The following is a 14,361-nucleotide window of genomic DNA, read 5'->3' as shown; positions in this document are numbered from 1 at the left end:
ATGCTCGCCTAAGGAGCGAAATTTTGGCTCTCCAACACGGCACACATATGCCCGATTTTGTCACCGAAAATGAGGGGTGTGCTCGTGGGAACAGAGTGAGCATTGGCAGGCACAAGCATAGCTTGGCAGATACGCAAAAACGGGAACAACCTCTAAGGGTGTTGATAGGCTAGTGCACCATAGGCACTATCTACGGATCATGGGCGTGCGAGATTGCCTGTCCAAGGCCAGCTCACGGCCAAGATGCATTCAATGGAGGATGGGGCGGCTTTAGTGTGAAAGAACCGTGAATTCAACTCATAGAGTTTGAAAATGAAATGGTGTGGTATGATGCATTGTGAATTCAAGTGAGAGAGTTTGAAAGGTGAGTGACATGGCAAGGTGGAGGATAAAAATAAGGTATCCGGTTCTTGAGGTTCTGGTTATCAACTTATATTGAGCTATGGCGTCGTGCAGGTTGCTGCTGGCAGCCCCTCCTCCTCATCGCCTACACTCCCCTCACGGTACTCTTTCCCTTCCACAATTAGTAATTCTATCCTTCACACCTCCACAATTTTGAATTCCAACTCTTAGAATTCAACTATTGGGTTGTCCAACTCGCAATTCCATCCTTCCCACCCCCGCAATTTTGAATTGCCACTGTTGGGTTCCAGCCAATGCGTTTCATTATCGGCAGATTTTTGCTTTATACTTCTGTTTATGGTCCCTTGCTTCGACATGCAGGGCAGCTCCCCCAGCTGCGAGCCAAGGCAGCTCCGTTGCGGCCATGCTTGGGACACAACAGGACGTTCCAGAAGCAAATTCTCGTGCCTGGAAGATCTCCTTATTCTCTCATTCAAGGGCGGGGTAAAAAGGAGAATCGCTTTATTGTGAAAGCACTGGTAGGCAGCACATCCAAATACATGTCAAAGCAGCTTTGGAGTTATGTTATTGCACGATGTCTGCCAAATGCAGTGCCGTCGGTTTTTGTTTTGATGGCTCTTTTATGGTCTATTGTCTGGCAGTTTGGAAGGAATGTCAAGACTGCTAGAGAGACAGTTGTGCCAGAACCTGACTACCGAATTCCAATCGTGCTTCTAGGTTGTTTCTTTTTATCCGACTCACAAGTCATGCAAACAAAGCTATATTGATGCAATGCCTGTCCTACATTGCCTTCCTGTTTAAGTGATGCACTGCGACATATATCCAAGGTCTTCCCTGTAGTCTGTAATCTTAGTTTTCTTTTTTGAAAATTGAGGGCTCACGATCTGTTTGCAAATCAAATTGCTTTGTAACTTTGTTGGGAATCAGACAATGTAAGGCATACGGGGTGATTTTATACTTCTCCAATTTTCATGCTCATCAACCGTAGAAAATGGCCGAGGTCCAGGTGTCAAGAATACCAGATCGAAATCTAGAAAATAACTATTCCATGAGCGCAAGCATTGGCTACGATTACACATAAACTTTGTAGATGATAGTTCTTACGGGTACCTATAGTATAAGTAAAGGGAATGAGGATTAGACGGGGGAGAGATTAATGTGCAAGCTGGGAGGTAAGTATCCGCAGGTATTGGGCCAGATGTTCCTATTGGGGCGATCCAAAAGTCTAACAGCGTAACAATGTGTGGTTGATGGAGATAAGTATTGAGACAGCTGAGAGGAAAACTAAACGCACTACTAGGCAGGAGTATAATGAGGGGACATGCGCTTCCAACAATCATGCTGATAACTATTTTTTGCACGGCGTCAATAGAGAAGATGCTGTTTGCGTGAATCGAGAGATTATCATTGCGTAGGAGAGATGAGTTTCAAGAGTGCAACTATATGATTACATGGTAAGCCATATTATGTGAGGATAGGATCAAATTCTTTTTTACTTTTTGTGCTTGATGCCTCAAGTAATTTAACCAAAGCAAGAACTTTAAAAGGATTTACTTCATGAGGAACTTGAAGAGATCCAAGTCTTTTTTATTACATGAAAGCTTTCACCAAATGGGCCAGCTTATAGGGTCAGCTAATTACGAAAAAATGATAATCTCAATAAGTGCAGCATTAAATCGACAAAGGTAATGTTGTTGTGGGTACTTGGTATCACATCATGGCCTCATTGATGTCTCTTACATTTAACTTCGTGATGTACTGTTTGTTTAGAGATTTGCATATAATTTCTTTGATGATATTCTCAGCTTAAATGGTATTAGGAGAAGCACATCATTTTCAACATCCTTTGAGAAAAAGGTTCTCGTGTAAATGAGGCAAAGTTGAATTGTTGCAGGAGTAGATTCAATACATGGGTCACACAATTGCAAAAGATAGAACGTAAGGTACAAAAGAATGAATTAAAGGTGGAACTTCCATGAGTTCAAGCTTGGGATGCCCTAACTTGAATTAAGCTTGGGATTTCCAAATCCGATTCTACTTCATTGGAACCTCTGCATGGTCAAACTTGAATTTGAGCTTGGGATTTTCAAAACCTAGGAGTTCAAGCAAAAACTAAGACAGTGAGAATCATTCAACAACATCGAAGGTTTCATCAAAATCCCATAGCTGTCACTACACTTTTGAGGATCACAAGCACAAGGCATTGTGCAACATCAAGACAACCCACAATGGCCAAACATAATGATATCATTTGCTTGGATCAAAATGGCAAGCTTGAGGATAATAACTTATCGGTATACTTGGATTCAAGAAGCTATGGGTCATTGTAATTGGCCAAAACCTTCTACATGAGACAGAGCAGCTGGAGTTGCTGTTTGCACTACTTCATTGGTTGGTTTTCATTCGAATCCTTGACATACTCTTTGCATTAGACCTATTCTCAAGAGCATAACATCTTTCACATTAAAGTTGATCACATTCAATGCGAGCCGAGCTCTTTCATCTGAAGATTCAGACCAGATTATCTTTGGCAGAATCAGGGATATTGCAAGTTGACTTCTATAGTTCAAGAAGTCAGAAGGCAATATCCAATGTCATGCAATGAGGCGTGCCCATGGTACAATCAAAAGCATTGTGGAAGTCCACAAAGCAGCAATATACTCTTAGATCTAGTGAAGGGCTTCCTCTATGAGAGCATGAGTGCGAAGGAGTGATTGAGTATAGATTGATCTCGTCTAAAACCTGCCTGTTGAGTTGCTTTCATACCCTCAATCTCAGCATGTTCACTGATGTATATGTTAAGAGCTGACTCATAAAACTTGGCCATATCATAATAGTCTAGTGGCTACCTATATCCATCGGATTCCCTGTCTTGTAAATGTGTATGATGGTGTTTGTGGTCCAAGAGGTCGGAAAGCCTTAGCAAAAAGCTTCGTTAAACAGTTTTGCTAGGATCTGCGCAAGCAGTCCCTACCCTTGGGTTAGGAGTTCTGCTTGGAAGCCCTCATGATCCACTGGCTTTGCCATTTTGTAGCTTCTTGATAACCTCTTTTAGGCGTGTCGTGGTGAAGAGTGTAGAGGTAGTGGGGTGAGGGATGCCATCTAAGATGGGACTGGGCTGGTCAAGGACGTCATACAGTCTATTTGTGTAAACTGTCCAAAGACTAGGGTCCTTGCTAGGACATGGTGACCTTTTATAAAACTTATACCCAAAATTGAATCATTGCTATATAGGACATTTGAGAGCTCTTATCGGTGGTGAGCAAGAAACTGTTGTCTCTTCCGTCGCACCAAATGTCAATACTCTTTCCAGGTATGTTCTTGGTCAAGGTGTCCTTGTTTGGGCTGAGAGTGCCAACGTTCCCCAAGTGTGTTACACTTGTTATCATACCAACTATTGGAGATACAGGCCGTTAATGTTTTTTTGATTGTATAAGAAAAATAGTGTTGTGCTGCAATGTGGATGGAATTAGTGAAGAGAAGGGCATTGGCATCTATGTTTGATTGCTCATCTATGTGCTATAACAAGAGTAGCGAGATAGCTAACCCTATGTGTGACTAGGTCAAAGTCAACTAGTATTACGTGGATGATGTGGCCCTTTGTGTGTTCGGAAGGGTCGGGAGATGCTAGATAGTTTGATCCACATGTATTTGGCATGCTCATCTATGTCCATGATTGTGATGTGTGCTTGGAGGTGTAAGGTGAAGAGAATTGCCACCCACCTGATCCGTGCACTGCAGGTCTCCAAGTGGTGTGTGGTGTACGCTTGTACTATGGGTAGCCCCCTCTTTGGGCTTTGGTGTGTACGCTTGTACTATGAGATCCCAGTAAAGCTGCTGAAGAGGACTATAATATCCCATTGCCATTCTTGAAGGCAAAAGACAAAGCACTAGTGATCCCATAGACTGCATAACTTATTTTTAAAAAAGTTTTAAATTAAAGTAAATTATTTTAATTTATTTTTTTGGACTGATATTTATTTCTTCTTATTTGTTTTTTTGGGAATAGTTTTATTTAAAAATTATATACTGGAAGCTTGAGAAGAGTGGTAATTAATTTGCATAATTTAATACTTCTTCAATTACTTTATGATTTTTACATCAATATTATATCTATATATTTAATATCAATAATATTATATATTTTTTTGTAATTCTATTGATATGTTTTTTATCAATAGTATTATATAATTAGTATTATATTTATATATTTTATATCAATTATATCATACATTTTTATATGATACTATTCATATATTTTGTATAAATAATAATGCAATTGTTTGGGATGGGTGGGTGTCGCCGTTCTTAAAAGATGACTTCATTTGCCCTGCTCCCTTGTCTCCATCATCTTCCTTATACCCTTTTTCCACTGCCCAAGCCTCAATCTGTATAATTGTGAGATCTTTATTGATAAAGCTTGGGGTCCCTTTCATTGTCCTCAGTCCTGCCTTGGCGTGCTTAGACTTAATGATGGCTTTTCCCATGTGTCATTCTTCCCACTGTCCAATGCATTCTGAATATGGGTTCGATCCACCCCAAACTTCTCAAGGTGGGTTGGATTCACCCCAAACTTCTCATGCATGTCTTTCTTGGCCATCTCCAAAGGGCTGACTGCATCCTCTCTCACCTCCATCATCTTAAGATTAAGGGCTTTATTTTGCCGCTTGCTCTACTTGTCAAAGTCTCTTTGATGACTTTTTGAGGTTTGTGTCCTTCCATAATTGAGCATCCTTGGCATGGGCTTCCATGTTAGCCTCAATTTGGGCCTCTATCTTCTTTGAGTCTTCCTTAGTCTGTCCATGATTGTTTTGAGCTCTTCCAAAATCATTCTTAAGGCAGCATTTTCAGTTTGGAGGGCTCGCAAAGCATTAAAACCTCTCCCAACAGTAGGCGTTGGAGCTCTTGAATCTGTAGTTCCAAAGCCTTAATACATGAGGTTCATTCTCCTTTTTCAAGGCTTCTGGCATATCCAATCAGGCCGCTGAGCAGACCTGGGCTGGCTGACCAGCCCCCTCCTCTGCCAACCTGCTGTACCTCCTGATTGACCAGGGCCATCTTTGGGGCCTATAAAAGCCTCCATATGCTGTGCCATAATACACACTTCATAGGCCACATTTTGTGCCATACGCACCAGCCAATATGCCCCTCTACAAGGCTCATGTGCAGCCCCTTATGTGGGCAGCACCACAACATTCCCCATGTGGACTGATCTGCCCTGTAGCGTTGGTAACAAGTAAACTAAGAAGAGTCTTCAAGAGCTGCCCATGTGGCGGCATGTGCTGCCCGCATGCTAGTCTCTCTTCCCTCCATGTTCCCCTTATCTGTCCATAGGCACTCCTCCTACTTACAAGCGGAGAGTTGAACCTTATAGTCCGATAGAGCTGTCTTGGTGCTGCCTCCTGTTAGCAGTGCCTCCCTCTGGGAAGACAAGGCTACATTGACAGCAGCACAAGGCCCCAACCAAGGGTCTTCAGTTAGAAGCGGGCAGCACGAACAGTAATGAACAGCTGCATCAGCGGGCAGCATTCAGCAGCAACAGCAGTTGCCGCAGGGAGGGGAGGGGTGTACACACACACACACTCTCTCTCTCTCTCTCTCTTTTGTTGGTGGAAATGTTTGTTGCATTATATTACAGAGTCACTATCCCAAAGTGGGATGTGCCCAAATACATCAAGAAAAGATCTCAATATATGACAAGTGTACTTCATGATCTATAGACTGTGTTTGCAAGCAATCATAAAACGATTGCTGTAAAGAGTGCCTGATAACAGAGTAAATTGAAAAAATTGGATCACCAAAAACTCCATGATTTCTGTCCTTCCATAGAGTCCAAAGTGCCCAATATCGAACCCAAATGAAAAATAAATCAAAACCCTGTCTAGGTGGGTGAATCCCAAACAACCAGAAACACTTTCCAAAAGTGGCACTTGGAAATTTGGTTCGCAAACGCTGTCCCCAAAGTCCAAGGAAATCACGTGTATGAGAACAATGCCAAAAAAGATGAGGTACTGATTCCAACGGAGCCAAGCATCTGCGGCAAACAGCCGGAGCTATATGTCTTCGTGCTAGCATCTGCCCAGATGCATCTGCCCAGATGGAAGAACTCCTAGCAAGACTCTCCACAAGAAAACCTGTTGTCGAAGAGGAATTTTCGAATTCCAAATCCCCTGCAGTCTCTTTTGCCACCATTTTGTAGGACGATTCATATGCCAAAGGTTACTTGCCCCGTGTGAAGTCCAAGGCAAGGGCAAAATAACTTTGTATAGTGAAGAAACTGTAATGTGAGACAGCCGTAAAGGACGGCATAACGACCCTGGCAAATGAAGAGTCTAGTCCTGAAGCTGGTCTTCATTCTCTAATGGAGGTACTGGTAAAAAATCTTGAAGCATAAAAGTAATATGACGGCATGCAGGATGATAGTGCATGCCAAGACTATATTTTGCAGCAGCCAAGGGAAAAGAAAGAGGGGTCCCATCATCATGAACAACATCTGCTACGGAATGGATCCCTTTGAGACTTAGAAAATAAGAGCGTCAAGGCTCCTGCAAAGCTAGCAGACGGGAAAAGACCCTCGTCCAATGTATGCCATTCACACACACACACACACGTGTGTGTGTGGGTGTGTAGTACACCTTTTCTCTTTATAGTTCATGCATTCCACTCAGTATAAGATAATAGGCTAGAGAGAGAGAGAGGGAGGTATTCATCTCGCCTATTTTAAGTATTAGAAGAGGGGTCAAGTATGACACAAAATCGTTTATTTGTTAGTCAATCAATAGAAAGAGATACGGGAGTTGTTTTTGAACAACTTGATTCATGATTAGAGACTTGCATAGTCGAGAGAAAAGATTGGCAGAATGTTTAAAATGACATCAAGTATTTCTATTCAAAGAGCAGAAGTTGCTATTTAACAAAACGAAGTGGTTATTTGCATTTAAAAGTTTTTTAAAGAAAGTGCTAGAAGGCCTTTATACCTCTACTTTCAAAAGGATTTTTGTGAATCCTGTTGTATGGGTAAACATGCCCAAGAGCCATAAGTATTAGTGTGACCCCAACCCAAGATCAAGTACCATGATGACACCAAAGCCAGAAAGAGTGCAAGCTGCCACGAATCCTTTCTGTGGAAATGTATGCCACATTCTGAGAAGTGGTTAGAATCTAGACCTTGTTTGTGGAGCTGTTAGCATTGATGGATGGATTACATTATAGGGAGTATTGTTTAAGGAGGCTGCCAAGTATCCTAGAAGTTTTCATATCACACAAGGTCTATTTACTACTATTTTCCAATTCTTCCTATTCTCCCACCCAACCATGTCCATCTACATTTGGGGGGGCTCAGGCAGGGGGATATTCAGGATGTGAAAATGCGTACTAAGAAGTATCTTGTTTAATCACACTTAAAATTATGGTTTCCATCATTCGCTCCGAAAGAGTTGAGGCTGCAGATGAATGGTGCTATGCTGCTTGTGCTATGGCGTGGTTATGGTATGAATTGCATAACTATGGCTCTTCACTTTTTGCTCTTTCCAAGCATTCCTGAGCATATATTAGTAAGCAGAATATGAAGTTTGGCAAGGGAAGTTTTTAGAGTGAGATAAATGCCGAGCGATCACTTTACTTGACACTGCACGTGGAAGATGCATGTTCAATTGTTTTGGTTTTTAGAGCTATAGAACTGCCAAAGGGTCATATTAGTAGACCCTGCACATGGAACATGCATATTTGACGAGGTTTTTTTTGGGGTTAAAACACAGGTCCCTATTTTGAGATGCTGCTTGGTGCTATTGACCTTCTTTTTGCCTGGCTCACTTTGTGAGGACTGGTGCATCTACAGGTGCTATTGACCTTCTTTTTGCCTGGCTCACTTTGTGAGGACTGGTGCGTCTACAGGTGCTGCAGCTGCTTTGGTCTATGCAGACAACCTGCTGCCTGCTGCACCAATAGGCCTCCTTGGGCTTCTCTTGCTGTTCCAGGTGAGTAATGCTCACAAAGTGAAGCTGAAAAGGTTCATCCTGTGTTGTGCAAGAGGTTGAAGCTTCTTCAGTCTATGTTACGTTTGGTAACAATTTGTAGGTTGAGGGGTCTGCATTCTTCGAACTTGTCCTAACTTAGTATGTGCTTGAAATGATCTTATATAAGAAACATCTTCTTGACCATATAGTTTCTGATATGCCTTTCGAATTCAATCTGTTGTCCTTGGCTCTGTGCACTCAAACAAGAGAGATAACTCTAGCTTTTGTACTCCCATCCAATGTTTTCAGAAGGCTTTGAGAAACCTTAAAAATTACAAAGGATATTCCACAGCTTTTGAGTACCTAGGATGGTTCTTGTTTCTATTATTCTGTTTTTCTCTTCCTGTTCAACTTTCAAGTTTGAAATCATTGAGTGGAAAGGATCATGGGAGAAAGATAGGACCTCAAAAACAAGACAGTTAAATGTTGTCTAATTTACATGTATAAACTTGCTTTGTGGGGCCTAAATTGTAAAGCACCATCCAAAGAAGGTCATGAGTAATGCCCAAAACAGATATATTATCTTGTCATATGGATGAAATATTGAAAGAGGTTTGTGAGAAAAGCACAAAGTGGAGCTGCATGATATTGAGGGTCATCAAAGCTGATGCTAAGCTGTACCACCCAGTGGGGATTCTTAGGTGAACTTCTACACGTCCTCAAGTGACTTCATCCAGCTCAGTCTAGTGAGCAGCATAGTTATCAGGGAACTCCATTCCCTTTTCCAGAATGGGGGGAACGCCGTTCTGTGATGGAAGTGGAACCTGGAACGTGTTCCACTTTCCCGGAACATGGACTAGGTTGGGAACACGTTCCTCCATTCCAGGAATGCATTCCCGTTCAGGTTTTGGTGGTCCCATGGTGTTTCAATTCAGGTTTTGGCATTCCTGTGCAGGTTTTGTTTTCATATGTTGGTATATTTCCATGCGATTTGATGATGCGTCATAGCCAGTTCCTGCTCCCCATTCCATGTTCCTCCATCCCAGAAAGTTCCTGTTCCGGCATTGGGCGTTCCCAGAATGCGAATGTTCCCTGGTAATTATGGTGAGTGTAGAGCCAACCTACTACGCATACCTGAACTAAAGGTCGCCAACACTACATCTTATTGAGGAAAATTTGTTATTTTGATATACCTGGTTGTGGGGTACCTTCACACCCACATAAAAGTAGAAACAAGAAGCATCTAGTCCAAGGAGTTTCTTTTTGACTTGCACTGCAAGCCTCTCTCCTGATGCTAATGGCTGAAATACATGAATTCAAAGACCACTTTTCAATGCCCAGATTTTATAAGTTTTTCCACTTCTGCTCTGGTTTTGATTGCAGAACTGCCGAGTCAATTAACTAAGGTCTCAGCTCAATGACTGGGCGATTTGATTGCAGATCCTGGTAATCTAGTATCCAGATTATGAATGTCCCAATCTCTGCTGTTCGTATGCTGCTGTGTGGGGGACAACATTTGGTTGTGGTCTTGCAGCTTTCTGTCTGGAGTCTTATTACTCTAGCTCTGGGGCAGCCTTCTTGATGGTTCTCTTTATAGCACTTTCTCATATCTCTGTTCAATTCACAAAGATGTTCTTTACTTCCGCTAGAACACTTAAAATCTTGAACCATCGTCATGAGTGTCATCAAGGTCAGAAAATGCCCCGCTTCCGTGTGCGCAGACAATGACGTGACATCAGATTTGCTGGAAGCTTAAGCCTTAGATGCACATGAGCTGTGCTTCTAGATCACAACTCTTTTTAATTTTCTGTAAGTTTTAGCTTTGAGATTTTGGGATGACAATGTAGATAGACTAATGTATGTCTTTCCAACATGAAATTTACCTTGCATTATAGCGGTGGTGGGCAAACCAAACTTAGATAACAAGAAAAAGGAACAAACAGACAACAATTCAGGTCCCAAGTTTGCCATTTTAAGTCTTAAGCTTCAGAAGACAGACCTGCATGTAAAATAAACCGATATAGAGTCGAGCTTCTTAGTACTTTAAGATAATCTTTATTAGTTGGCATAGTATTTGCGTGCTGTCCTTTTTGAGGATCTATGGATTCTACCACAAGATGGTTGCTCCTGTTAGATATGCTCAATGCCCCACCCTCCTGGTAACCACTAGTGGTCCAAGGTGCTCAAGTTGTAAGGCCCCCATATGAGGAGAAGCCATGTGTGAGCCCGGGACACTAGATGAATCCTGACTTGCATGTCAGATGAGGTCTATCAATGAGACTGTCGATGGTAGAAAGGTGATTGTGTGGGAGCCCCTTATTCTTGTTGGGGCCTGGGGTCCAGCTGGCCCCCAGCTGGGGGGTCCCAGGGGGGCTAGTGGCCCTCCTGGTGGGGGTTCGGGGGCGGGAGCCCCCGAGGCGATGGTAGAGGGAATATTTCCTAAATATTCCATGGACGACTAGTTGGCTCCACCGACTAGGTCGACTAGTCGGCTTCACGAGTCGACTCCACCGACTACGTTGATCCGACTACCGCCCTCATAGCTATAAAGAGGCGACCTCCCCAGTCCATTGTATCAGATCAGTTCAGATCAGATGAGATCTTCCAGCTAGTAGTTCTTCACCTAGTATCTGTCTAGATCGCCATCTAAGCTTCACTGTGGGAGCGCACAGGTGGACGGAGCCATCATCTGTACTACATCAGTATTGAAGGAAAATTTTGTTCCTCTCCAGTTTTCTGTGTACTCTCTATTCTTTGTTCAGTTTTTGTTTCGCTGCGCCATGTAATTTAAGAGCTCCCACTCCCTTACATCTTCTTAAGGTTATTCTATTTTGTCCCAAATTTCAAGAAGGCAAATTGAAAGTAAAAGCCTTGCTCAAACTTCAAAAGACCTAGTTTGTAAGTACAAAAGAGAAATGAATGCTTCTTGAATCCGGCTGAGCTAATTGCACCCTGCTTGCTGTGCTCCCTCCTCCCTCCCGCCGATAGCCTCTTCTCCCCTCTTCTTCATCCCACCCCTCCGTCCTTTGTTCCGTTCACTCACCCCTTCACTCTGTCACCTTTTCTCTGCATTTTCTCGTGCCATTGGATGCCTTCAGGTTTTCCTTCAGTTTGTGCTGTGGTTCCCAGGCTTCCAGCTGCTTATCACGTTTTGGAGAGCCTGTCTGGCTGTTTTCTCAGGTTGTGTCTGTCCATTGAAAGGGTTTCGAAGGTTGCATGAGCCTCCTGCTGCTTTCATGCCTCTAAGGGAGCTTGTTTGGCTCTCTTTCAGTTCGCACAGTCTGCTGGAGGAGCCCCAGCTGTTCATGCCTGTTCATTGGACCTCCTGCTGGCCATTGGTTTGCATTTTGGTCCTGGGCAGTCCCTTCTGGCCAGCGCCTGCCGTTGAAGTTTTTTCTGGTCGTTCATCCTGTGTGACTCTGATCTGAGGCTCGCAGCTTGCTCCTGGAGTTCCCTGGTGTTTTTAGAGGTTACCTGGGTGTTCTTGGTGCCTTTTAGAGCTGTTCCTTTAATTTGGAGCAGCTCCCACTGCCTCTAGAGCTCTCTTGAGCCTGACTGTGGTTCTATTGCAGCTCATTAGGCAGTGTTTTTTAAGGACTAAGCCCTTCCTCTGCTGTGAGCCCCTTCTTGCAGTGCTTGCCTTTTCCAGCCAGCCTTTGAGAGGATCTTAATCCTCTTTAGCTCTTTTTTCCTTTTTTGCCCCTTTTTCTCTTTGGCGGCACAACGTTTGTGTTTGTACTTTCTAGATAATGAATCTAGTGGTGACCCTTGGTTTGGCAAGGGGAGCTTACATGGCAACACCGTCGCCTCCCCAAGCCGTTAAGGTTTTTCTCTCTCTCTCTTTGACAAGCAGTAGGTGAAGGATGCAATCTAGCCACTTCAGGATAGGTAGTGGTGGCAGGATCGTTGGACTCACTACCACGAGGAGTTAGTGCGTGATTGTATCCGGGTGAGTTTGGCACTAGAGGGTGGCCACATCCAAGAGGTCACCATTTACAGGAGAGGAGTCTTCCTTCTCCAGCCAAGTTCCCTCAACACCTTGTGGAGCAAAGCCCCATTTTCCTTGGCCCGCACCTTGTTTTCTTCATCGCCTTGTACCATGGTTGCACAGACAATGACATGGATATATCACATGCCTCGTTTCCCGTGCGAGTACCGGCCCATCCTTCCTTCTAGCGGAGGCGCTTTTGGCAAAGAAGCCCTCCCAATTTCAAAACAGCGTCGAGCATGCTGGATGACCGGGTTCCCTGACATAGGATGATCTTGAGAGTCCACAGTCCCTTCCTGAGGGGATCTATCCTGAGGCCCTTGAGGGGGGAGAGCTCCACTAGGGGATGGGGATCTCTGAATTTCTAGGTCAATGTCTTTGTTGAGGCAGACGATTCTTTTGGCACGGGCTTGCCCCAAGGCAAGGACAAGCTCCCCCTTCGCAAGCCAGATAGGGGCAGCGGAGAGAGCCTCGAGTGGACGGAGCACAATGTCATCCGATGCTGTAGTAGCAAGAGTCCCAGACCCATTGGGTGGAGAATTTTGAGAAGACGTAGACTAGGGAGGAGAGAGAAGCCTAGCAAGAAGGCAATGAAAAATCGTAAGCAGTGCCAAACTCCAACATTGGGTTAGCACCAGAACGGGTAGCAGCTCCTTTGCCTTGGAGGAGCAACAAGTGGATCTCCCTTGAGATAGCCGCAGACTTTTGAGGGCAAGGTTTTCTCAGACCTCTCGACGGACCCGCTAGAGACAGATGCGAGTAATTCTTAGGATTTTACACCACGGTAGGCCTTAGGGAAGACCCTAGCTCCATCTCCCCCCGCTCTCCCTGATCGCCTCCCTTTCTTCCCCCTCACTCCTGCCACCTTCCTCTGCATTTCCTCTTACTATAGTCACTCTCACCACCCCATGCCCTCCTCTTTTCCATTTGCCTCCCCCTCTTTGTAGCGGTCCCTCCCTCTTCCTCATCTTGCCCCCCCCCCCCCCCCCCCCCCCCTTGAAGTTTCAGCCTCCTCCCTCGCCTTCAGGCAAAAGCAAGGCTGAGACATCCTCCTCCTAGTCTCAGGCATCTTCTTTGTAGTCCTAGCCCTTTTCTCTTCCGGCAGAGGCAAATGGCTTGTTTTCTTAGCTTCGAGGTCCAAGGCCTCGCCCTGGACAACTCCTCCCAAGTGATTTCTGGAGGCTCGGACTGTGGAACTACCTCAACATCTTAGGTGATTACCCCATGGCCTAGAGGTGATAGTTTTGATCTTGCAACCCAACAGGGGGGTTCCAATTGGGGCAGTTGGTTCCTCCTCTCGACCTTTTTGGTGTTTCGCCTTCACCTCTATGGGAGAGGAGAAGTGGACCCCATTGCTTTTCCATTTCATAATGAGACTAGATCTTTCATATTCTGGAGGAGTTGCTAGGCTCCCAAGGCAGGAAGTTGTGGATTACCATGGGCACACGGCGATTTGTCAGTTGGGTTTCTTGAGACAGACAAGGACTAGGCCTAGCAATCGCTATGCTCCGAGTGGGGCCGGAGGCTCAACTTACACAAGTCACTCACTAGCCACTTTAGCCGACGCACCATTGCACGGACAAGGACTACTTCCCTTACAAACTCCCTTTGAAGTAAAAAATTTGCAGTTGTCGTCAAGGCTCCCACCCACAAGAGGGCCTTCTTCACCACCCCTCCTCACCATGAGTTGGACCTTGGTGAGTTGGAACGTGCACGATGGGCTCCACGATCGTGTGTGATACTTGTTAGGAGTTGCAGAGGACTATGGTAGGATGGTAGGTGGATTTTTGTTCGATTCAGGATCATATGTTTTCAGCATCTGATCAGATGCCATTGCCCCCTTCTCCTAGGGAGGGGTCTTGCAGATTGGTCTACCTCGTAGTTGATATGAGTGGAGGGATCTGCATTTCGGTTTCTCAAATAGTGGCCTCAGATGTGTTTGACTAGGGTGAGCTTATCACAAGATTGTTTGAATGAGTCTGCGGATGGGGGATTCTAGGATTGGGATCATGAATATATGCACCCCTTCTTGTTAACATGAATGTTGTGCTTTTT

General features: G+C 44.4%; 1 protein-coding gene across 1 annotated transcript in view; it reads left to right on the top strand.

Annotated features, from left to right (window-relative positions):
* Window positions 1-389: 389 nt before the first annotated feature.
* The window catches only part of LOC147897543 (uncharacterized), a 38,744-nt gene continuing 24,772 nt past the window's right edge, over window positions 390-14,361 (top strand). Inside the window, exons 1-4 of the mRNA XM_087380580.1 lie at window positions 390-503; window positions 724-881; window positions 1,005-1,080; window positions 8,257-8,339. Coding sequence (XP_087236706.1) covers window positions 443-503; window positions 724-881; window positions 1,005-1,080; window positions 8,257-8,339 — 378 coding nt within the window. The 5' untranslated portion in view covers window positions 390-442. The remainder of the gene's footprint in view (window positions 504-723; window positions 882-1,004; window positions 1,081-8,256; window positions 8,340-14,361) is intronic.

Source organism: Dipteris shenzhenensis, chromosome 10, assembly GCF_047967505.1.
Source record: "Dipteris shenzhenensis isolate YYH24624 ecotype China chromosome 10, Dip_SZ_1.0, whole genome shotgun sequence".
Classification (NCBI taxonomy): Eukaryota; Viridiplantae; Streptophyta; class Polypodiopsida; order Gleicheniales; family Dipteridaceae; genus Dipteris; species Dipteris shenzhenensis.
This window is presented reverse-complemented; position numbering and strand designations above follow the sequence as displayed.